We start from the raw sequence: 24,193 nt of genomic DNA on the forward strand, positions 1-24,193 counted from the left end.
GACTTCACAGCATCACTTCACCATCCTGAGCTGATGAATCAGTCTTAAATGAATCACTTTCTTTGAGCATTTCACTTCTTTTGAGGACAAAATGATAATAAATAAATAATAAAACCTTGAGGATTTGAACTCGAAACTTTAACAGCGGAAGCGACGTCATCAGGCTTGAACCCACGACCTCGCTGTGGACTATTTGGTCTCCGGCTCTTTCGGTCACCTGCTGTTGGACTTTAAAACTAGTCTGTGACAAGTGGAGCCACCAGGTCAGACAGAGAAAGACTTTTCTCACAGCTGTTTAGTTTGACGGACCAGATTCAAATCCAACAAACGTCCTGAAAATACAGCCGGACTTCAACAGCCACAAAACACTGAGAGAAACACAATGATTGTCATTCAAATGTGTTTTCTTCTCATAGAATAATCAGACAGAAATGAAGAGATGTTGTGCAGTTTCTGACTCTGTCACTACGGACAGAATTACATGTGTTAACCAACACCATCAAACTTTTAGTTTCATCATTAGAAACACATGAAACAAGTCAGAGTGTTTCAGGTGGAGTGTCGAGTACATTTGATCAGATTTTACTGTCCATTTACAACTTTGTTCACAATGATTCTTTACAATTAAAGCTGCAGACGACTCAATGTTTTCTCTTTCTTACATTTCACTAATAGTTGTGGATTTTATTGGAACAAGAGCCAGAATTCAAAACAACACATGACAGAAAGTACAAGTCAACGCAATTTAATCCACAATTTAATGGAAGAAGAAGTTTCAAATGGAAATGAAGAATCTTTTCAATCACTTTGAATCATTTTGTACAAAGTTGACTGATGAATTTATTCCAAGAAGCTGAAAGATTGATGTGACTGTGATCCTGTACAGACTCAACTGTTCAGCACTGACAATGTTTCTGTGACAGGAGGAGACTCTGCACACTAAACACCACACAGACGCACTGAGGAAACAGAACCAGAACTGGACCAGAGCCCAAATCCAGGATAAAGAGGTTCAGTGAATGTGGTGTTGAAGGTGTGGAGGTGGATCAGTGAGTCAGAGGAGACTCTGTAGAAGGACAGAGTGCCAGCAGGACAGTCCACATACACTGCTACTCTACCAGAGGAGGAGGAGGAGGAGGAGGAGGAGGAGGAGGAGGAGGAGGAGGAGGAGGGGGAGGAGGAGGAGGAGGAGGAGGAGGAGGAGGAGGAGGAGGAGGAGGAGATGAGCGTTTCTCTGTTATTGTGCCTGACAGAGTAACGACCATCATCAAAGCACCACAGACTCCAGGACTGATCATTCTGTCCAAACACACAGTCTTTACTGTCTCCTCTCCTTCTGATTCTTCTGTAACTCACTGATATATCAACATCTCCTCTCCACTCGACCTCCCAGTAACAGCGACCAGTCAGACCAGTTCTACACAGCAGCTGATGATACCTCTCAAACCTCTCTGGATGACGAGGATATGACTGATCCTCTAACACACGTGTCATCTTCCTGTTGTTGTCAGACAGTTTGATGTTTCTGCTGACTGTGTTTGTGTCGACTGTGAGCTCACAGGAATCTGATGGAGAGAAAAAGACACAACACAGCTGCAGTTATTAATGTGTCATCATCAGTGTGATGATGACATCACAGATGTGAATGAGTGATGTCACAGTGTTTTGATGAATGACAGTAAAAAGACACTCACACTTCCTCAGACCTGGTGTCAACCATCGGACTCCAGCAGGCTCCACCCTGAAAGGAGGAGGGGGGTCAGAGCAGCACATCCTCTTTCAGCATGCAAACATGGACATGACATGACTCTCATACACAGAAACACAATCTGTCCATCAGGCTGCTTCTCCCTGTTCTCCCTGAACCTCTTCACCTCTGCCACTCTCCTCACACACTGAGAGTGAGCCACAGGATGTTGGTGTGTGTGAAAGAGGACCACAACATCTGAGAACACACACAAACCTCTTGTTGGATTTATCACTTCATCTTTATTTTATTGGATGTTGTTGCTGTTTCCTGTGGGCCACCTTACGCTTGCTGTTTGATCCAATGTCAACTTGTGACCAGGTTTCTATATTAGAGGACTTTTGGATTTGGACGTCAGAACTTTTGAGGTCCGATTCCTGTTTGAAGCTTGGAGGGCTTTTCTGAATCTCAGCTGCACAGTCTGCTTTTTGTTCTTGCTGTGTTTCTGCTGCTTTGTTTTACTGTGCAAAGAAACAAATACAATTTATACGTAATAAATCAATCAGAAAACACTGGACGTTGGTTCCCGACCTCTGCCACAGAACCAAGTGACAGAGACTCCCAGACTGTTTCCCTCCAGAACCTCACAAGTGTCACTGAAGCTGTTTGTGATAGAAACAGTTTCATGGTTTCATGTGTTGACGTGTTCATGTGACTATAGTTTGGTGCTGGATTGATATCTGATGTATATTACAGCAGTAATAGTTACTGTGAGGAGAACTTCATGTTTGATGCCATTAAAAGCAGAAACAATGACACTAAATGTCTCTTAGTTGCTTCATCAGATTCACATTTTAACCTTTGTGGGATTTTGGGGGGATTTGCTAAACTGAACGTTTTTGGAAAGTTTATTGTTTAAGGAGTCAGAAAATCAATGTTTGCATTTGCTCAGATGTCTATATGGCGGCCATATTGAATTTTAAGAATGGCCGCCGTATATTTTAGACTTGTAATATCTGGACTTCTGAATAAGATGAATGTTGATTTTCACTGTTAAACCCGCTGTAAGGAATCCAGTGGTGCTAGTTACACTTCACCATATTAACCTTCGATGCATGAGCAGGTAAAAAATGACACGCTGAGGTTGTTTTCTTGCAACATCTTTGCAATGAAAAGTTCCCATTTCATATTCCAGCTGTTCTTCAAAAAATAAAAATGTTCTATATGACTCATTGAAACATTTAATACTTATTGTGGGAATGATTACAAGGACATGCACATTGCAAACCTACTAGAATGGCTGCTGAGAGTGATCCACACACAAAGAAGTTCCTGCTGAAAGATTTTATTTGCAGGGATGTTTCGAGCCTGATTTATCTGAAATTTAAGGGTAATCGATGAACTAACAAAGAACAGGTGAGTTCTCTTCTTAAAATCGCTTTAGTTTCAGTTTGAGTTGAGGAAATTGTCATAAATGTGCAAAACATAGCTAATGTTAGCTTATGTCAGCTAATGGTAGCTGGCATTAGCTATTTATGGCACAGGAATGACAGATTTTAAGCGATTTTTTGTTAGCGTTCTTTGTTAGTCCATCGATTACCCTTAAATTTTGGATAAATCTGGCTCTAAACATCACTGCAAATGAAATCTTTCAACAGAAACTACACTAGCTAACATTAGCTTGCAGTAACTAGACTTAGAATATAGCTATTGTTAGCTTGCATTAGCTAATGTTAGCTAGCATTAGCTATTTTTTGTACAGGAATGACAGATAGCTAATGTAAGCTAACGTTGGCTAACGCTAGCTTACGTTAGCTAGCAGTAACTACTATTAGAATATGATTCAAATCAAGTTGGAAATGATTTACTATGTTAGCTTGAGTTAGCTATTGTTAGCTAGCATTAGTTAGCAGTAACTAGACTTAGAATATGATACAAGTTAGTGTTAGCTAACAATAGTTGGTGTTAGCTTGCGTTAGCTAACATTAGCTCCTCTCGTTAGTTAGCTAGCAGTAGCGAGACTTAGAATATGATACAAGTAAGTATTAGCATTAGCTTGCGTTAGCTAGCAGTAACTAGTATAGAATATGATTCAAATCAAATGGAAATGATGTTTGGCAAGGAAATGATTTACTATGTTAACTACTTTTGGCACAGGAATGACAGATAGCTAACACTAGCTAATGTAAGCCAGCGCTAGCCAACGTTAGCTAACGTTAGCTTGCGTTGGCTAGCATTAACCAGACTTAGAATATAATACAAGTTAGCTTTAGCGTTAGCTAACATTAGTTGTTGTTAGCTTGTGTTAGCTAACATTAACTCCTCTCGCTAGCTAGCTTTAGCTAACATTAGCTAGCTTGACATTTCCTTGCCAAAATTCATCTCCAACTAACTAAGACCAGTTACTGCTAGCATTAGCCAACATTAGCTAGCAGTAACTAGACCTAGAATATGACACAAGTTAGCGTTACCGTTAGCTCACATTAGCTAGCTTGGCATGATTGCTATGTCAGCTTGCTTTAGCTAATGTTAACTAGCATTAGCTATTTTCTGCAGGAATGACAGATAGCTAACACTAGCTAACATTAGCGAATGTTACATAACGTTAGATTGTGTTAGCTAGCTTTAGCTAACATGAGCTAGCTTGATATTTCCTTGCCAAAATTCATTTCTGACTTTATTTGATTCATATTCTAAGACTAGTTACTGCTAACATTAGCTAAAATTAGCTAGCAGTAACAAGCTAACAGTAACTGCAGGTGTTAACTAACGCTAGCAGTAGTCTGAGAATATGATTCAACTCAAGTTGGAAATAATGTTTGGCAAGGAAATGATTGCTATGTCAGCTTGCGTTAGCTAATGTTAGCTAGCATTAGCTATTTTTAGCACAGGAATGACAGAGAGCTAACACTAGCTAACGTTAGCTAGCGTTAGATAACTCTGCTGCTATAAAGAAATGTGCTCCATGTTTCAGTTTTGTTATTTGCAATGCTAAAACTTTAAACCTCAATATCTGAAAACTGATGTGAACGCAGATAGAACCTTATTATTCTGAGGTAGCGATTAGGCTGCTACATGTAGCCTACATTCATAATTATTATGTTGACAGCATGTGTTAGCATGTATCATCAAATGACCCTTTGTAGTTAGATAACAACACTAGCTAGCTTGATAATATTTTCTGTCTTTGCAGGTGTCAGCATGAGTGATAAGTCACAAGGTAAAGAAGGAGTATGTCAAGCTGAGGAGTCCATTAACTGGAAGCATGTTCTGCCAGTCTGATGATAAAACAGGAGTCCTGGTCCAACAGCCTCCATTATGCAAACTGATATGATCTAATATTGTGTGTGTCACTTGACACAGAAACAAGTCAACATGGTGACTCCTGTTGTTGTCACTAGGTGGCGGTAAAACGCCAAATTACAACAGTCCCACTTAATGTTTCAGTGGCGTTTAAGCATTTAAGCAATTTCCATAACTAAGATCAGTGCTTGACCTCACAAATAACGTCAAAAAATAATAAATCCTTCTTACTTCCTTTTACCTTGCTTACAGTGTCCGTAACATATTGAACAGTAAACAGCAGAGTACATATTCAGCATATTCAGCAGACTCAAACTGGTACTCAGACCTTCTTCTTGTCAGACATCTGCCTTCATATCAACTGTTGGACAATACTGCTCTGGTATCTGCACATTCTGCACACATTCATGAATGTAATGGCAGTGAATGTGTTTGTGTTTAGTCCTTGAATGATTGACAGGATTCTTCTTTTTTCTTCATCCAACAGACGGCGGCCCTTTGCATTGTCTGCATGTCCCATGAAGTGAAGCTTCACAGCTTTCTTGTCCAGTTTTCTTCTTTCTGTGTTGGACATGTGCATAAGCAGCACAGCCAAACACTCTCCTGTGACTCATGTCCGGCTTCTTGCCTCTCCACCTCTGGCAGGGTGTCTCTTTGTTCAGAACAGATGTGGGCAGCCTGTTCTGTGTGTTAGCTGCAGCTGCTACAGCCTCTGCTCAGGACATGTTGGGTAACTTAGCATGAGACAGCACACTTCTAGCTGCTTCAAGGAGTCTCCTGTTTTTCTTTCTGCAGCAGCATTTTGCCGCGGTGTGTGAGGTACAGTCATCTCATGGTGGAGACCTTGAGCTTTCAAGTATTCTTGAAATTCACTGGATGTGTATTCCACCATTATCTGTTCTCAGCCTGGTGACTTTCTGTCCACACTCATTTCCTTGAATTTGCTAAGAACTTGACTTTTGTGTTTGAGGAAGTTCACCTTGCAGCATCTGGAAGAATCCTCAGTAAAGGTCACAAAGTCCTTTGCTCCAGCTGTTGACTCAGTCTGCAGTCCACAGACGTCACTATGGATCAACTGCAGCTTACGTTTGGAGAGAATGTGGCTTGTGTGCTTTTCTAGACAGCTTGCCCTCCACACAGGCTTCACAGAGGGGAGCTTCTTTCTCTTCATTCCTTTTAAATGTCCACTTTAACTTTCTCCTTCCTTCATTTCACATCTGCAGTATTTCTTCTTCAGGAACAGTTTATTTGCAGAGTGTCTCTCTCAAAGTGTCCTCTCAGCGTATCCCACGCCTCTTCTGGAGTCTGACAGCTTGTTATCAGGTACAACTGGGGTGAACTTACATTACGTTCTTGATGCAACTTGTTCTTTTATTTGGTGTGCTAACATTCTACCAGCTTTTTCTCCATGTTCATAATATTCATGTTGTGCTTGAGTCAGAGTTTGGTTGTTTCTATAGAATAGATCAGATTAAGTTCAGTCTGAAGGGATACCTTTCTTTTATGAAGGTCCGGGGAGGGATTAATTGCATATTGTTGGTCTATCGTCTTAATGTCGTCTGTTATCCTGTTTTCTCTCTCTACGCTGCTTATTAACTGCACTGCTATATGAAATAATATGCCCACGTACGTGAGCCTTCAATGCCTCCCATAATGTAGCTCTCCAGGTATCTTAAATGAAAGATAGAGTTCTGTTTCATTTCTCAGTTTCTCAACCACTTTTTTATCTGATAATAGGCTATTATCCAAACGCCATACCTTTGAAGTGTATCCTGTCCAAATGTTAACTGAAGTGTTAGTGGGAACAGAACTTTCCCTTTAAAAGGGTTAAAGGGTTTTATTTATTACTTTCTCAATGTGTTTAGACCATGTTAATTTATTGTCAAATATTATTCCTAGAAGTTTGGTTTCTTGCACTTGTTCTACAGCCACATCATTTACATGTCGCCTCAGTTTCGGCTCGTTCGTTAACATAGTTTTTGTCCCAAATACATATTATTCATTCATATGCTATTTGATCTGTCTGTTGTCAATTTCTCGTAGCCACTCATCAGCCATCTGAGTGAGAGCTGTGACAGTGGAGTGCTCTTCCCTGTAGGCATGTTGATAATCAGTGTTAGCTGCAAAATAATTTTGTATTTGTTTCACTAGCAAGGACCACACCATCAACGAGATGTGTTTAAGGATTTATTAGTGACAAAGGAAAACGAAGTGTCGAAGATCTTGGTTCTTTTGAGTTCTTCGAGTGCGTTGTGGGGATTCTTGTAGAGAATCCGCCGCCGCTCCCGGGCAGCGACGGACCCCCTCATGGACCTACGAAGGAGAGGAGAGAAAGAAGAAACAGACAGAGAGAAATGGGGTGGGGGGGAGGGGTGCAGAATACGAGAGCGAAGCAGATGAGAGGGTCAGGTGGTTATTTATAGAAATGCGGAAGTTGGCGCTGTTGAGGTGTGGTCCTGCCCCTGAAACTTCGCCAATTAAGCTTCAATTCACTGGCAAGGACCACACCATCAACGAGATGTGTTTAAGGATTTATTAGTGACAAAGGAAAACGAAGTGTCGAAGATCTTGGTTCTTTTGAGTTCTTCGAGTGCGTTGTGGGGATTCTTGTAGAGAATCCGCCGCCGCTCCCGGGCAGCGATGGACCCCCAAAAACCTCCAATTACTTGAGAAGAGATTGAGCGGATCTGAGATCTTTGAGATCTGAACAGATGTAACGGTGGTACGTTTGGGAGGACCAGCGGCCTATGAGATGTATGAAGTGTTCTGGGAAGCCATTACGGGAGGCTGAAGTGGCAGCTCCGATTCTGAAGGAGTGCCCAGAGTAGTTGTCGGGCAAAATACCAGACAATGAGAGCACCCGGCGAAAGTGTTGGTGGAACCAGAATCGAGTAGCCACTTGGCTGGATTCGGAGATGAAAAGAGGATCTGTCGTTGTTGTGAGATTTACAGAATTGCAAGAAATTTGCGAGGGTTTCGAAGGGATTCAGTGGTGATTGGACCTTGAAGAAGAAGACGGGTGTAGGCGGACCAAATTGATTGGTTTTGGTTTGCTTTAAGTGGAACACCATAGTGTCGTCTGAAAAGCGAGACAAGTCAGAAATGCAAGCATGACGGCTTGAGTCGAAGTGAATGGTTGAGGAGGTGAATTCGGAGCATCTGAGGAAGCCAAAAGGCAAGCAAGAACATGGCTTCCAGGGTTTGGGCGACTTGAGGAGTGCCGTACCCGGAACGGATTGTGTGGAGGCAGATTAACGGCAAGTTGGCATTAAGAGGAAGACGGCGAGGGCTTAACGAACTGTTAACGAACAGCCGGTTATTGTCTTGGAAAGAAGCTGATACCGCTAAGGTAAGCTTGGTGGTGCGTGATTGTCATGAGGAATGGGCGCAAGTACTGAAAGAAGTCGTGGTGATGAGATCGAATGACGGAAAGGTTGTGTTGTATTGGTCGTGAAAGTAATGGAAGCTTTCCAAGCTGTCCAGTAGGAAGAGAGGGTCGAGGGTGATAGGCTGTTGATGGTGGAGCACTGGTAGTCGCTTATCAGGGGTATAAGAGCAGGATTTACGAGTTGAATGTCGACGCCCAACTGGCATTCATTAGCGAGCTTCGGGGGCGATTCTGCCACAAGCCATCTTCCTTTGTAGAAACCCCCAAAACCGGCCTAAGGAGCAGCATCGCTGTACAGATGGATGTCATGTGGGTTAGTTGGTTGGTCATCGTAAAAGAAAGTGATTCCGTTTCAATTGGTGATAGGGTTGAGTCACGGACAGATTTCAGCAAGGCTCGAGCTATCCAGGGAGATGGAGGTCAAGAGTGATGGGACGGAAGGGACAGAAGTTGACGTTTGGTGCGGCGCTCGGCGCAGAAGAAGGTTCGGCTGAGCTTTCCGACCGGGAATGAAGTCTAAAACTTGTTAGTGTCAAGAATGATTCCGAGAAACTCAAGGGATGTGGAGGGGCCCTCTGTTTTCTCTGCGACGATGGGACCCCGAGGTTGGAGAAGACTGAAGTCAGGGTAATCAGGCCGGAAGCGGGTGGCGATGTGGTGGGGGGAAATTGTTAGACTGGATCCAGCTGAGGGCTTCAGGTGGGGTGTCGAAGAGTTTAGGCTGCTTTGCGACCAAAGGTGAGCCTAACGGCGAAGTAATATATACCAAGCCAATGGATGCTGAAGAAACGGCAGAAGTCGGGGTGAATAGGGAGGACTTTAAGAGCACTGGTCTGTTCCTGGACCTTCCTTAACTTCCTTAGCGAGCGTGCGGTCAACTGAATCTGGCTCGGTTATGGTCGACTGAAGATTTTTGATTTCAAAAGAGATAGATGATGTGTGGAGTCCGGGGTGAAGACCTTCTTCAAGTCCTTTATGAGAAACTAGCTTTGGCGAGGTAGGTTGTACGGGCATTCGGGGTGGGCGTGGCCCCCGCTGCAGAAGGAGTAAACGTGGAGGAAGCGGCACTGGGACACGGTGCATCCGGTACTGTTGAAGCCGTTGCAAATCGAACAACCTCCTTGGTGCATGACGGGCCTGCCTTTCTTATATACGCCGTTGATTACGGGAAGATGACAGAAGGGGTAGATGACATCTGTTCTGGAGGTATGGGTGCTGGTGGAGCTGCCGACAACAGGCGAGAGAAGGCTGAAGCTCTCGTTTGGTTTTTTGTGCGGCCCAGTGTGGGTAGCTGTGTATAAAGTGAAATTAGTGTTTGCCTGTTGAGGGGGAAGAATGGGTGCCGGCATCCCGGTGCTGACGACCCCAGCCGACATGAGCTGCTGGGACTGATGGAGCTGGGAGATGGAAGCTCCCTGCATCCTGGCATAGGGTGCTGGCACCCGGTGCCAGGAGCCCCGGTTGAAGCGAGGTGCTGTGGTTGCTGGAATTAGGCGGCAGAGGGCACTGGCATCTTGGTGCCAGGAGACTTGGTTGAAGCGAGGTGCTGTTGTTGATGGAAACAGGAAGCAGAGGGTGCTGGCATCCCGGTGCCAGGAGCCCTGGTTGAAGCAATCTGCTGTGGTTGCTGGAAATAGGCGCCAGAGGGCGCTGGCATCTCGGTGCCAGGAGCCCCAGTTGAAGCGAGCAGCTGTGGTTGCTTGAAACGGGAAGCAGGGGGTGCTGGCATCTCGGTGCCAGGAGCCCCAGTTGAAGCGAGCTGCTGTGGTTGCTTGAAACGGGAAGCAGGGGGTGCTGACATCTCGGTGCCGGGAGCCCCGGTTGATCAAGCTGCTGTGGTTGCTTGAAATGGGAAGCAGGGGGTACTGTCATCTCGGTGACCCGGTTGAAGCGAGCTGCTGTGGTTGCTGGACACAGGAAGCAGAGGGCGCTGGCATCCCGGTGCCAAGAGCCTCCGCTGAAACAGGCTGCTGCAGTTCTTAGCAGTGGGCTGTAGGGGGCACTGGCATCCCTGTGCCAGGAGCCTCCGCAAAGTTTAGCTGCGGTGATGGCCGGAACTGGATGGCGGTGGGCACTGTGGCGTTTGCCCTTGAGGTTGTAGGTTGCTGTAGCTGATGATGATAATCCTGATAGAAGTTGGAGGGTCCTGGAATCTATCTGGGCGCTCCCTCTGGAGTGTAGTGATGCGAGAAGTGGTGGCGAAAACTCTGGAGTTGTTTGATCTGGCAGAGGATCTCTGTCTCTGCTTTTGCTGCTGCTCTTTGTTTTCTTTGGGCTTTGTCATTTGATTGTACTGTCCCTTTAACAAGAGCGTAGACGTCACTGCCTGTAGGGCTGTGCGTGATGACGTCACCTGGAAGCGATCTGGGGTTAACGGAACGAACAGCCATGAGTTTATTTATTTATTTTTCGAAGATTGGCTGTTGTGGTGGCTAGAACTGGATGGCAGTGGGCACCATGACGTTGCCCTAGATGTTGTAGGTTGCTAGTGTCGATGATGAAAATCCTGATGGGGATTGGAGGGTCCTGAAATCCATCTGGGCACTCCCTTTGGAGTGGAGTGATGACGAGAGGTGGTAGCAGAAACTCTAGAGTCATTTGATCTGGCTGAGGATCTCTGTCTACACTTTTGCTGCTGCACTTTCTGTTGTCTATGAGCTTTCTGCTGTCTTTGGGCTGTAGTATTTAATTGTACTGTCCCTTTTAACAGGAGCGTCGACGTCGCGGTGTGTTGCGTGCGCGTGATGACGTCACCCGGAAGAGAGCTGGCGTTGACGGAAGAAGCACACATGCGTGTGGAGAAAGTTTGGCTTTATAGTCCATTCGGTTAAACAGAATTCATTTGTCGTTTAAAGTTTTCTGGGGAGCGGCTACTGTCCAATCGGTGACTGTAGAAGATGAAAGCCGGTCGGGGGAACTCACCGGAGCGTGGAGACGTTGTGACCGGCGAGTTGTTCGGCCGGTGTTGGCGGAACGAAGGCGAGAGGCTTCGCTTCTTGGAGGTGAAGGAGTCGGCGAACTGTGGCGAACTGCAGCGACGGTGACTTTCTGTTCCGGAAATTCCTCGTCCTCTCTTTGCTGCGGAAGGAGGTGGGCTGGGAGACACGGGAGAGTCGTCGGGCGAACTATGATAATCTTGGATGTTGAGGAGAGATGAACCAGGCGGGAGACGAACCATGGATGAGACGAAGTTGGTGCTCTTCGGACCCGCTCGTGTCCTAGCCGGCTGTTGGGCCACTGGAATCGGGTCCTCGGGTACGGAGGTGACGGGAGAGTAGTCGGCTTCAGATGAACGGTGATCCTCATCTCGTCTGAAAGATTGTCCGACGGGAATAGTGATACGAAGTCCATGATGAGGTGAGTAGAGCCTGATGTTGCTCGTACAAAAGTTTGGATGTGCTCGGGCGAGGCGATGTCGCGTGATCTCGTTTCTGGGTGCGAGAGCGCAGAATACGAGAGCGAAGCAGATGAGAGGGTCAGGTGGTTATTTATAGAAATGCGGAAGTTGGCGCTGTTGAGGTGTGGTCCTGCTCCTGAAACTTCGCCAATTAAGCTTCAATTAAAAACAATTTTCTCCATTATTTTACTCAAGGCGGGCAGAAAGCTTATTGGTCTGCTGTTTGAGCCACAGAAGGATACAGTAGGATTCTTCGGTAATGGAATAATTCTTGCAGTTTTCCATGCATGAAGAAAAATACATTTTTTAAACTTAAATTAAATACGTGACAAATTGTGGTAGAGATCAAGTTTGCTGCCAGTCTGAGCAATTTCATATCCACATTATCTACTCCAGCTGGTTTATCCTTACATGCAAGTAATAGTTTTTCTACCTGATAGATCTTTTCTTCACAGGTGCATGTTTATTAATAATTTCCTCAAAGAGTTTGTTGTAGTTTTCTACTGCCTCATCAGGATCGTTTTTCTCTAACACACTGTCCTAACAAATATTTCTCACATCTTCAATAAAATGCTCTTTTGGAAATGTTTATATAATCTTTAAAACCACATGCATCTTGATTGAGAGAAGCTTATTTTTTAGTGGACAGTCTTTTGCATTCCAATTTATGTTAAGGTAGAAACATTTCATTAGTAAAATCACCAACTTTGTCAATCATATCACATATTTTATCCAAATAACCAGAATTTGTGTTAGGAGGTCTGTAACAACAACCGACTAAACAGGGTTTTAAATGAGGGATGTACACTTGCAGCCATATTGCTTCGATCTCATCTGACATTAGATCCCTCCTTATTTTTACAGGTATGTGATCTTGAATGTCGATGGAGACCCCACCTCCATATTCATTTCTATCCTTCCTGTATATACTGTATCCATGAATGCTTACTGCTGAATTATCAAATGTAGAGTCCAGATGAGTTTCTGAGATTGCTAGAATATGTATATTTCCCTGTGAGAGAATATATGTAATATAGATTAATTTATTTCTCAGACTACATATATTGATGTGAGCAACCTTTAATCCCTTCTTAGGTAATTTAATTGAAAACATTATCGATATTCCTTAATGTCCTTCATCACATTTATTTACTGAACCATCTGATAGATGCTACTCTTTTGATCATATTTAGGCTCAAACAAACTTGAGACACTGACAACCACCAACAAAAATAAAAATAAATAACACACACATTCATCCACATTAAACACAAAACACCTTTGCAGTTCCAATGATCAGTGATCATTGTGAAAAATAGTAGCAGTGTCCCGTTTCCCACTCGCCACTACAACAAAAACAACAGCAATAATAATAATAGTAACTACAATGCTCCAGTTATTAATTGAACGGACGATCTCCTTTCACCCAAGTATGTTCTATAACTATAACTCCAGAGTCTTTAACTTAGCGGATCTTACTCATTATGCGGTCATGTGAGAGAGACCATCCAACCAGCAGCATTTGCCATCACGTGACCAGAAGTTGTGAGCAAAAACAAAGTTCTCTTCGTAGTCTCTGCTACAGTTAGTTCAGTTCAAGTGAAAGAAACAAAACGAAAATCTAACGTAATTAAAAAGTTGGTCAAAGGACGGGCAACAATTACCATTTTTTGTACTTCACCACGCAGCAGCCGTTCCCAACGGTTTTGAAAATGTCTTGTTTTCCACTCGTGCTTTTTACTTTCATTCTGGACTAATTCGGCTCCCGACTTTTAAGAAAGCCTTCCAGTTTGACAGGATCATCAAAGAAGTTATGTTCATGGCCTTTGGTTATTTTCCTTTGTGTGGCAGAGACATGCCGAGGTCATAGTGGATGAAGTGGCCATGTACATTTCACAGAGGCATGCCATGGATGACGACAGGGACCTAGTGAAATGGTGGAAAGTCAACGGATTTGTGTACCCAAAACTAGCCAGGCTGGCAAGATCTGAGCTCTGCATTCCAGCAAGCAGCAGCAGCAGCAGCAGCAGTGAGCGGGTGTTCAGCACAGCTGGTCGACCGATAGAGCAGAGGAGGACCGCTCTGAAACCAGCAACTGTGGATGCAGTCTTGTTCTCGCATGACAACATGTAGAACCATGTAAGTAGGCTATAGCTTTGTAATTGATATGCAATTATATAATGGTAACATTTATGTATAGCAGGCAGCATATAGCCTCGGCCTCATCAATTCCCCACACTTCATCTACAGGCTCATACACAGGCAGGAGGCGACTATCAGAACTGACATCAACCTGGAGTGTTTCAACTGCGCAGTTTAATAAGACTTTTTAATTTAGTCTAATCCAACGTTACTTTGTTAATTTTCATGTTTTAGATCATTGTTAAAAATCTATTTTTTTAGGGACATCAAGCAGCGGATGTGCACTACATTAATATCTTTAAAAATATTTATTTTGTTTTGTAAAATTCTATATATTCTAAAACCTTGTTGAAATATATAAGAGTAGTAGACTCCTAGGCCATCCAAAGTTCATTCTTGTTCATTGTCTGTGTTCACCATTGTTCACATTTTTTTACGTTTCATTTGGATCCATTTGCGATCCATTCCATTCTGAATAAACAAACAACGCAGTTTACTTACTTCATCATTGTTGCATTATTAATTAAGATATTTCTAAACAGATTTCTTTGGTTCAAACAACTCGGAATTGTAGCTGAGAACGTCAGTTATAACAGCCCACGTATTAAAAACATGTCGGGTTTAAATCGGGCTCATAATTCCAGTTAATGTGTCGGTCCGGGCCGGGCTCGGACACAACGTGCACGGGGTCGGGTCGGGCTCTAGTCAGACAGCATCCAGTTTACTGATGACGATCATGTAATTATGTAATTTAGACCGAAACACGTAACTTTGTCACTTTCCAGGATGTTTGGTGGGTCAGTATCTCAATCACTACACATTATAACAGCATCCATATGATTATAAACTGTCCGTGGGTTGAGACTGACAGGGAACACCGGAGGGAACACCGAACCCGGCTGGCCGGCCATCAGTCCCTTTCTTACTGCCAGACTTAACTGTGTCTTGAGTTATCGTTAACGTTAAGCCACCGCAGCTGCATCTTCTTAATAATGCAGCTCGGGTGGGGATTGAAGAAGAGACGTCGCCTGCGACCTGATGCAGCACCTGAACTGAGACTCAGCAAACAGAAATATTACGAGACGAAATGTAATAACGTTATTTCGTCTGGTCTCATTTTGGTCAACGAAAATGAAGAGATACTTTAGCAGAGTTTTTATTTTGTAAACCACATTTAGTCCCGTTTTTATTCATCAACAATATTGCATTATATATTTGATTATAGTTTTCATCACATGACCACCATTTACGCTGCGTCTCGTCTCGTTTCCGTCACGTGATAAAGGTTCGTTAACGACGATATTTAGTCATAATTTTCGTTGAGGAAAGCAACACTAGTTTCAATCTTTTAATACTACCACTGAAAGAAACATAAAATGTCTGTACAGTATCATAGTATTCTTTTACTTTGGACACATTGTGGCATGCATCGTTCAGGACCAGGTGTAGATTGTGAGCAGCACAGTGAATATAGATGCATTTGGTTCTCTGTCCACAACCCAGAGTGTGCACCACTCATTGTGGCTGCACCATCGTAACTCTGTCCTCTGCATTTATTTACAGATGTTCCCTTCTTCTCTAAAAGTCCAACAATCTCTTTCTCCAAACCAGATAAACTTTGATGGTAGACTGCATGGAAACCCATGAAACTTTCATGTGTTTTCACCTCTAATGGATTATCATGCTCATCTTTCGGAATAGTGTCATATCGGATCACCTGACTGAGTTGATCTACTTTAGAAATGTGTTGACTTGTGTCCATTATTACAGAAGAAAATTCTGCTTCATAGATTTCTTTCACTGTTTCGTCTTGACCTTTTTCTGCCATAATAGAGATCACTTTCTTTGGAATTTTTGGGCTCAAGTATTTCGTTTGACTTTTACTAGTAATGAACCTCTGTAATACAGGGTCATACCGGCCAAGAAGTTCTATAACGGACAAAAAGTTTCCGTTGTTTATTTCTCCCAATCTCTCATGATCTGCACGGAAAGCAGAGTTACTGGATGCAAGTGTCAAGGTAACGCCAACAATACTTGTCAGTACCTCTGAAGTTGACTTCATTTTTATATTCTGAGGAAATTTGCTCATTGATTGTAAGATTTTGCTGCCACATATCAAACATTACACAAGCTGCCAGGTGAGAACGGGCATGTTGGTGTTCTGTGATCTTTCTGGATAGTCCTTGTTGGTCATTAATTCCAGTTGTCCAGGCCAAATTATGACACACTGATTTCCTCTCACCAAAAAGCCAACAGGACTCATAACAGACACGATCCATTTTTGGGGAGTAACACAACCATTTTGTGTGGTATCTTTGTACCTTTCTTTGATATTCTGTTATAATACTAATTGTAAAAACACCTCCCTTTGTATCTCTAGGATACAGACCTTAAAATCTGCATGGTCCCTGCCTCAAAATATACTTTTCCACATTTGCATCTGTAATATCTACAGGAAATCAGCCCTGTCACTGGGGTAAGACATGGCAGTTTTAAGAGCTGATTCTGGGTTAATTTGACATGCAGAGCTATCTGAGGCTCTCGTTGCTGCTGTCCGAAGGTTTTTCTGGCTGGTTGGTTGTAGACCAGGGCACTCTGGGCTCTCCATCAACTGATACTGAAGCAGGAGGATGCTCTCCCTGAACTGATGTTGATGCCATGAGGCTTTCCCTGTCCTGGCTCTGCAGCTGCGAGGCGCACGGTGGACTCCTCATCCGTCGGTAACTCCCTCATCTATAATGTACCTGTCTGTTGATCACTGTTTTTGCAATCAGGCTGCCCTGTTTCATCCCCGTCAACCTCGCTGTTGCTTTCTACATCTTCCTGGCCGGCTGTGTGTGGCTGTGTAGATTAGAGTTGCACGGTACCCACTGTACCCCACGGTGCCAAATCCTAACGGTTCCTACTATACTACAAATTCTACACGACGGTACTACCGTGGATTACTATACTACCGGTGGCAGTTTCCGCTACATAGCGGCCGCCTCTACTCTCCTCTCGGCTTCTCACTGCATGCTACTCCCTTGTAAACAAACCCACATGCTAACTACTGCAACCGACCTACACAGCTGCTGAATGATTGGCTGTTTGCCTGTTACTGGTAATGTCCGGGGATATGATAGGCTGTTTCCACACGCTGGGTCCGCCCGTCTGTTAGCTGATTGGCTGTTCGTGTGTTTCTGCCGGCAAGAACGAACTCCGTGAAGACAGCTCCGCTTCGATAGAAATTCACTTCAAAACAAACAACAAGCTAAAGTTCTGTCTCGCCCAGACGCGAGCTTACAGTCACTAACCCGAGACAACACACTCACCATGGCAGAAGCACCAGGCCCGAGCAGCGAGTCTGCCGCGGCCGCGTCTCAGTGGCACCACTAATTTTGCTCAAAAAAAACAAACTCCAAAAGTCACATTTGGAACTATTTTAGCTTTAAACAAGGCACAGACGGTAAAGCAATAGACGATGGCCGTCCACTGTGCAGGCGCTGCCACCAAGCTGTAGGAGCCAAAGGAAGGAACACATCCAACCTCATAAAACACCTGCAGTGTCGTCACCCAGATTTATATGTCGAATACCAGGTTAGTATGCCCTGTTTATTTTCTCATTGGCTAATATTTGGCTATGCTCCATGTACAGGCTGAGGAATGAAGAGTTAAAGGATGTCAAAGTATAAAGCACCTAGAAAATGCATAAAAATATAGTTTTCACAGGGAATCAGTTCCTGTTTATTGTATTTTGTCCTCTATGGTTTATTATGTTATTAAGTATTATTGTCAAATAGATTGTTTTAAAAGACAGTGGATTTGTTATCCTAAGTTGATTATTTATATTAGTTAAACATAAATAATGTGCAAAGGAAACTGAATGATTATATGATTTCAACCATATAAATTCTAATTTTTATTGCTTATATGCTTTTGTTCATGTACTCTTGTTGACCCAGTTATGAACTAAAACCATTAGGACCATTAGGCTAATTCATGTTATGTATTTCCCACTCCTTATTTCAGAGAGAGCCATCTGACCCAAAAGGGAAGCAACCCATGGCCAAGACCATACCTTTTTTTTTTTTTATCTTAACTTTTTAATAAATGTTATTCATAAAAATATTTGTTTCAGTCTAATTCATGCTTCACTAGTATTATGTTTATCATGCACCAGACAACATTATAAGTAATTAATAAGTATTTATAACTTGTACAAATACATTGCAGTTCATAAAAATAATGATAATAAAAAAAGGCTGCAGTATCGCGATAATACCCGGAACCGTGATACTTTGTCTGGTATAGTATCGTGGTTACTCATTTTGGTATCGTGACAACTCTAGTGTAGATGTAACATTTCAGAAAAAAAGTTGTTAACTAACATGCTGGTTAATATCAAAGCTTGTGTTTTTATTCATGAAACCCATCCTGTATTTATGACTCATGTGGCAGTATGGCTGTAGGCTATAGCCCTTTTTGTACCTAATTATAAAGACAAACTATCCTTAGGTTAGGCTATATGAAAGCCATAATGTTATATTATTCTGATTACAATTAAGCAGTTTATCTTGCTAACACTGTCGGTAACTTTAGCTGTCTAATAAACACTGTCAGCTATATGAGACTACTCACCTGTCATACTGCATCCTTCACGTCTGACACGATTTACCGTTCCAAATGTAGTTGTTATTTTCGGAAGCTTGGCAGTAAATTCATCAGATTTTTTGGGGGGCACTGCTTTGATTGTTTCATTTTCAAAGTGTCTCTGACCGTGGTGCTGCGCTGTCACTGATTTGAATTTCCCACCTAATGTATCAATTGGACCAAAAGTCTCTGACATATCAAAGAAAACTATGGACCAGTAAAGTTATTACCGTATTGACCCGAATATAGGAAGAGGTTTTTTTTCGATGAAAATTATGTGAAAAAGTGGGGTCGTCTTATAATCGGGGTCTAACCGTTGACACATGCTGATAGTTGTCTGTGTCGCTACACGACCGCAACGGCAGAGGGCGCCAGCTTACTGTAGAGACGTCACTGAAACTGTGGCTGCGGTTATCTGTCAATCACAGCGGAGAAGAAGTGACAGGAGATGAAAAATGGAGAGACGCTGTGATTTTACGGAGCAAAGTGGATTAAAAGTGTGGCAAGTTAACAGACATCTGAGGCGGAGCTATGATGCTGATTTTAAGATAATGGTGATCAATGCAGCGGAGGCACCAAACAACTGTCAGCCAGCCAAGAAATATGGAGTTACAGAGTGTAATGTCCGAAGATGGCGGGTCCAAAAAGACCGCCTGAAAACACTAACAGTAAGAGAAAAGCTTATCGTGGTCCTCTAAGCGGCCGCTTCCAAGAGACTGACAGGAGGATATGTGAGTTTGTTATTGAGAAACAAATTTTGGTTATCAGAGTCTTTTTCTGAAGATTAGTCTTGAAAAGAGGGGTCGTCTTATAATCAGGGTCGTCCTATATTCGGGTCAATACGGTATTTTAAATATGTGTTGTATTTTTATGCTCAAAATACAGACAATGTCATGACGTGAACCCTACAAAAAAAAAAAAAGATGGTTGTTTTACAGGCGGGGCCCATATGAGATGCGGGGCCCCCTTCCTCGCGGGGGCTGTGGGAGTATATCTTACAGCCCAGGGCCACAGATTATATTTGTATTTATTGTTCACTGTTGAATGTGTGCACGTTCACTTGCACTTAAAGTTAATTAAGCTGCACAAAATCTTTAAAATGTTGTTACTGATATGGCAATCTGTCCATTTACTGTATTTACTGTTTGTTTCTGTGAATACAGAGTATTGTTTGTACAATGTTGAGCAATTTGACTGCACGACCTCTTATTTGAATTTATATAAACTTTGTAATTTAAAAAAGAAACTACTTTAAAGAACTATAAATAGAAACTTTTGATGTTGTTTTTGACTTATATGTAGTCCCCTTTATAATTAATGGTAAAGCAAGCGTATCTGTCCATGTTCAAAGATATTTGAAGGTAAACTGATTCACAGTTTATCTCTCTGTTGATCTTTATTTGTAGAGCCAAGATACTTTTATTTGTTGAACACTCCTGGATGTAACTTTTCCCTGTAGCCGTTACATTTGGTATTGCTATGTAAGTTGACCAGAAAATAACAAGATGTGGCAATTGTCTTGCTGCCTATTAATTCTCCCATTGAACGGGTCACCTCAGTCATCATCAGAACAGTTGCCCCCCCCCTGTGAAATTTGTCAGTAGCCGCCACTGTTCAGTGATTAAATTCATTTATGTGTCACAGAAATCATTTGAATTTGAGGTTCAGTATTTTCTGATCAGACATCTGACACAGAGGGTCTATTGTTATTATCAATATCATAACACAGCAGTGACGTGGTGGAAATTAGATTTAATATTAATGTATTGATAATCCTCTGCAGTCAGTGTGGAGTGAAAAGTAGTTTCGATGAGTGGTTCATCAAACAGCAGGCCAAGAAATCAGACAGGCATGTTTTGAACAGGCACTAAACTAGACCGAAGAAAGAGGTGTAACTTTAGTGTCTGTGCCAAAACCCTCCTGGTTGCTGACCTTCATCGCTTCTTCTCATCTTCCTCTCTTCACTTGTAACTCTTGGCTTAGTGCTATGTTACATATTCTCCGTAACTGAACTGAACAACTGGAGGTGGAGTAAACAAAGCAGACCTCCTGACACTAAACCATCTACAATCCAGATACAGAGTCTCACACTGACTGTCTGTGGCTGCAGCAGGACTCTTCATACCTGAGAGTGTCCAGTCTGCAGCCTTGATCCCCCAGTCGAGCAGTCAGTTGCTTCACTCCTGAGTCTCCTGGATGGTTGTAGCTCAGGTCCAGCTCTCTCAGATGGGAGGGGTTGGAGTCCAGAGCTGAGGCCAGAGAAGTACAGCCTTCCTCTGTGATCAGACAGCCTGTCAGCCTGCAGACACACAAAACAACACACATCACAAATCAGCTGAGGGTCCTGATAATTCAGTGCACATCTGTGTTTAAAGGCCCCAACACACCGCCCAGACGTCCACCTGCCTTATCCGACCACTCTGTTGCCTCTTGTCTGACCCGTTCAGCACAAAATTTGCATTGAACACACCACTTCGACGTGCTGTCAACTCCACTGTAATGTGTACGTTCTGCACTTGAGCAAGATGCAATAAGTAGGTGGCGCTTGTGTTGTGAGTTGTAAACAAGAGGCTTATGCACACAACTCTCTTTACTTTCGATCAAAACGAAACTTAACTATTTCAGATAAAAAAAGCTGCATACTAAACATGCAGCGAGGCATTACCAGACGAACACATATTAATTCGTCCTGAACAGACAACTAGACTCGTGCCAGTACTGCAAAACATGAAAACGGAGAATGACGGAACAAAGTGCGTGGAAAACCAATGCGCACACAGTATTCCGCCCCTCCCACACACCGTGCTGATTCGCTAGCATGCTGCCAATCAGAACGGAAATTCAACTGGCACACAACCAATCAGAGAATCCAATGGCTCAGACGTCCGACAGCCAACCTCCTCAAACTTCGCATGCTCAATTGGAGCAGACAACGTCCGCGCGGCTCCGAAAGCTTCAGACACAGCTGAACACACAAACAGTTTTATTCTCGACCTCGTCCGAGTCTCCCCAAACGCTTCAGACGTCCAACGGTTTGGCTGGTGTGTTCCTGCCTTAAGGGTTTAAAGGGTATTATAATCATCATCTGAGTTTTCACTCATTTATTAATCAGCACTAGGGATGTAACGGTTACCGGTGTCATGGTAAACCATGGAAAATTCCCGACGGTGAAGGTTACTGTTTAAATTTTAATTACCGTGGTAACCGCTGTGGCCGATAACCACGGTGTGGAAAACTTGAGGTGCATGCGCAGCGTGCAACGTGCGCTTGTTATGTAGTGAAGAAGACATGGAGGGAGGACATGATAGTAGCGGCCCTCACAGCATTTTTCCGCCTTCAAAGAGAACCAAATCTGAAGTCTGGCCATATTCTGGTTATTATAAGAATGCTCAGGACAGCTGGTCGAGGATGGCAGCCCTATCCTGTAGGAGCTTCGAGAACAAAGTTGCTGCGAGGGGCAGCAACACATCCAATTTACTTACTTTCACTTTACGACCATCACCCGCAACTGTTCAGCGAATGCAAGGTAAGCTAACCTTAAGCTCGGTTGCATGATGTATGTGCATGTCGAGTTTTCTCTGTCTAATTTGCTGTTGTCACTAATGTAAACTGACCAGATAGTGGTATAACTGAACGAAGATGATCCGTGATTTGGCACTTTATCTGAACCGCTTAATAACTGTAGATTTCACTTTTTAAAGTCAACCTAATAATTCCCCAAATATTGATGCAGAGCTGCAGTGAGGAGGATTTGAGACAAACACGTACTGGGTGGACTGAGCTAGTGGACACAAACTGACTGAGATGACTGACTTTCATCTCAGCTCTGTTCACTGGAGCAGCATCTACCTGTGGCTCAGCAGCATCGGACCAATCAGACTGACCGAGTCCACTGACATTAGACGAGCAGTCAGACAGAGAGACAGACAGCCAATATACAAGTAATATCAGAAATATATAACACTTGTGGATTATTTGTAGAATAGACTATATATAAAGAATAATATAAAATGGTGAATATAACAAGTGTCTAGAGAGAGATAAGAGCCAAAATAGAGTATTCATAATTAATTTAACAACAATAATCCTTTCTGTTTTGATTAAAAAAAATGATCCAACCTGTTCCTCACAAAAGTGATGTGATCTAAATTGTGAGTTTTGTGATCTGTTGGTTGCACCCTTAGTATTAAGTAACAATGACAGTAATAATTAATAATGACATGTTCTATTAATTTTTTTCACAGAGAGGGTCTGCTGGCCAATCAAGTGCTAATGCCACTACAACTCATTCTACCACTGTAACACAGACATCAAAGGACACGTTTCAAAAACAGGCTGCCTCATCACAAAAAGCCAATGACCTATTTTGCACAGTTTTGATACATTCTTTTATATTTATTTAATGTTGATTTTGCAGCTTTTTGTTAAGGTTTTGAATTTGGACAATTTTAATATAAAATAAATATATTTAAATATAAATCTTGATGAAATTATTTCAATTTATCAGTGTTTTTTCAACATTTTGAAGACATTTTGAAAATACCGCGGTATACCGACACCGTGATAATTTTGGTCACTGTTACCGTGGTGTGAAATTTTCATACCGTTACATCCCTAATCAGCACTTAACACAGAGTATAACTGAAGCTGATGAAAAAGAAAAGTCAGAGGATCACCAAAGTAATTACAGTTCATCCTGAGAGGAGCATGAATGTCTGAACCAAACCTCATGACAATCAGGACTAAAGTACAGAATAAACTGACGGAACCACATTTTATATAAAATGCATTCATGCTTCCATAAGGATGAAATGTAATTATTTTGGTGATCCTCTGACATATGATATATATTTTTTTACTTTTTTTTTTTTACCCTGTCTGGTTTAGACCTGCTCCAATTGTACAGTTACATGAAATAATGAAATAAAGTATCGAATCCTGACCTGAGAGTTTCAAGGACACAGTGTGGACTCTTCAGCTCAGCAGAAAGTCGCTTCACTCCTGAATCCTGCAGGTTGTTGTTACTCAGGTCCAGCTCTCTCAGATGGGAGGGGTTTGAGTCCAGAGCTGAGGCCAGAGAAGTACAGCCTTCCTCTGTGATCAGACAGCCTGACAGCCTGCAGACACACAAAACAACACACATCACTGATCAGTTGAGGGTTCTGATGGTTCAGTGCACATCTGTGTTTAAGGGTTTAACGTTTATCATATTCATCATCTTAGTTGTCGCTAATTCATTAATCAACATTAATACAGAGTGTAACTGAAGCTGATGGAAATGCCGTTAGTTTTGCAAATATTCAGTCAAGTCAGAGGATCATGAAATTAAAGTTCATCATGAGGGGAGTTAAAATTCCATTTCTCCCACCATTGTAGGAGTCCACAGGAAAGACCCATCGAGTACGACTGTCTCTGTGAAGCAGACCTTGTAATTTACAAATCAAATCAAGCACTGGATACAAACAAGCTCCCCATGTGGCTCAAAGGTGTACTGCAGATAGAAATCTTAAATTAAAGACTATGAAAGAAAGTCTGCAAATTTATGTGACGACCCAAATAAAATCCTCTGACCCAGTCTTCATGTTGTGCAGGAGCTGAATTAAAGTTATGTTGAAAGAGACAAGTTTGATAGCAAAAAAATATATAA

The 24,193-nt window shown here is 42.6% G+C and overlaps 1 protein-coding gene across 1 annotated transcript in view; it reads right to left on the reverse strand.

Annotated features, from left to right (window-relative positions):
* Nucleotides 1-975: 975 nt before the first annotated feature.
* The window catches only part of LOC115576605 (NLR family CARD domain-containing protein 3-like), a gene marked incomplete at its 3' end in the record, with an annotated part of 29,009 nt that continues 5,791 nt past the window's right edge, over nt 976-24,193 (reverse strand). The window contains exons 8-10 of the mRNA XM_030409138.1: nt 23,490-23,663; nt 1,695-1,741; nt 976-1,565 (exon numbers count right to left, since the gene is read on the reverse strand). Of these exons, the coding sequence (XP_030264998.1) occupies nt 976-1,565; nt 1,695-1,741; nt 23,490-23,663 (811 nt within the window). The remainder of the gene's footprint in view (nt 1,566-1,694; nt 1,742-23,489; nt 23,664-24,193) is intronic.

This window comes from Sparus aurata, chromosome 24 (assembly GCF_900880675.1).
Source record: "Sparus aurata chromosome 24, fSpaAur1.1, whole genome shotgun sequence".
Classification (NCBI taxonomy): Eukaryota; Metazoa; Chordata; class Actinopteri; order Spariformes; family Sparidae; genus Sparus; species Sparus aurata.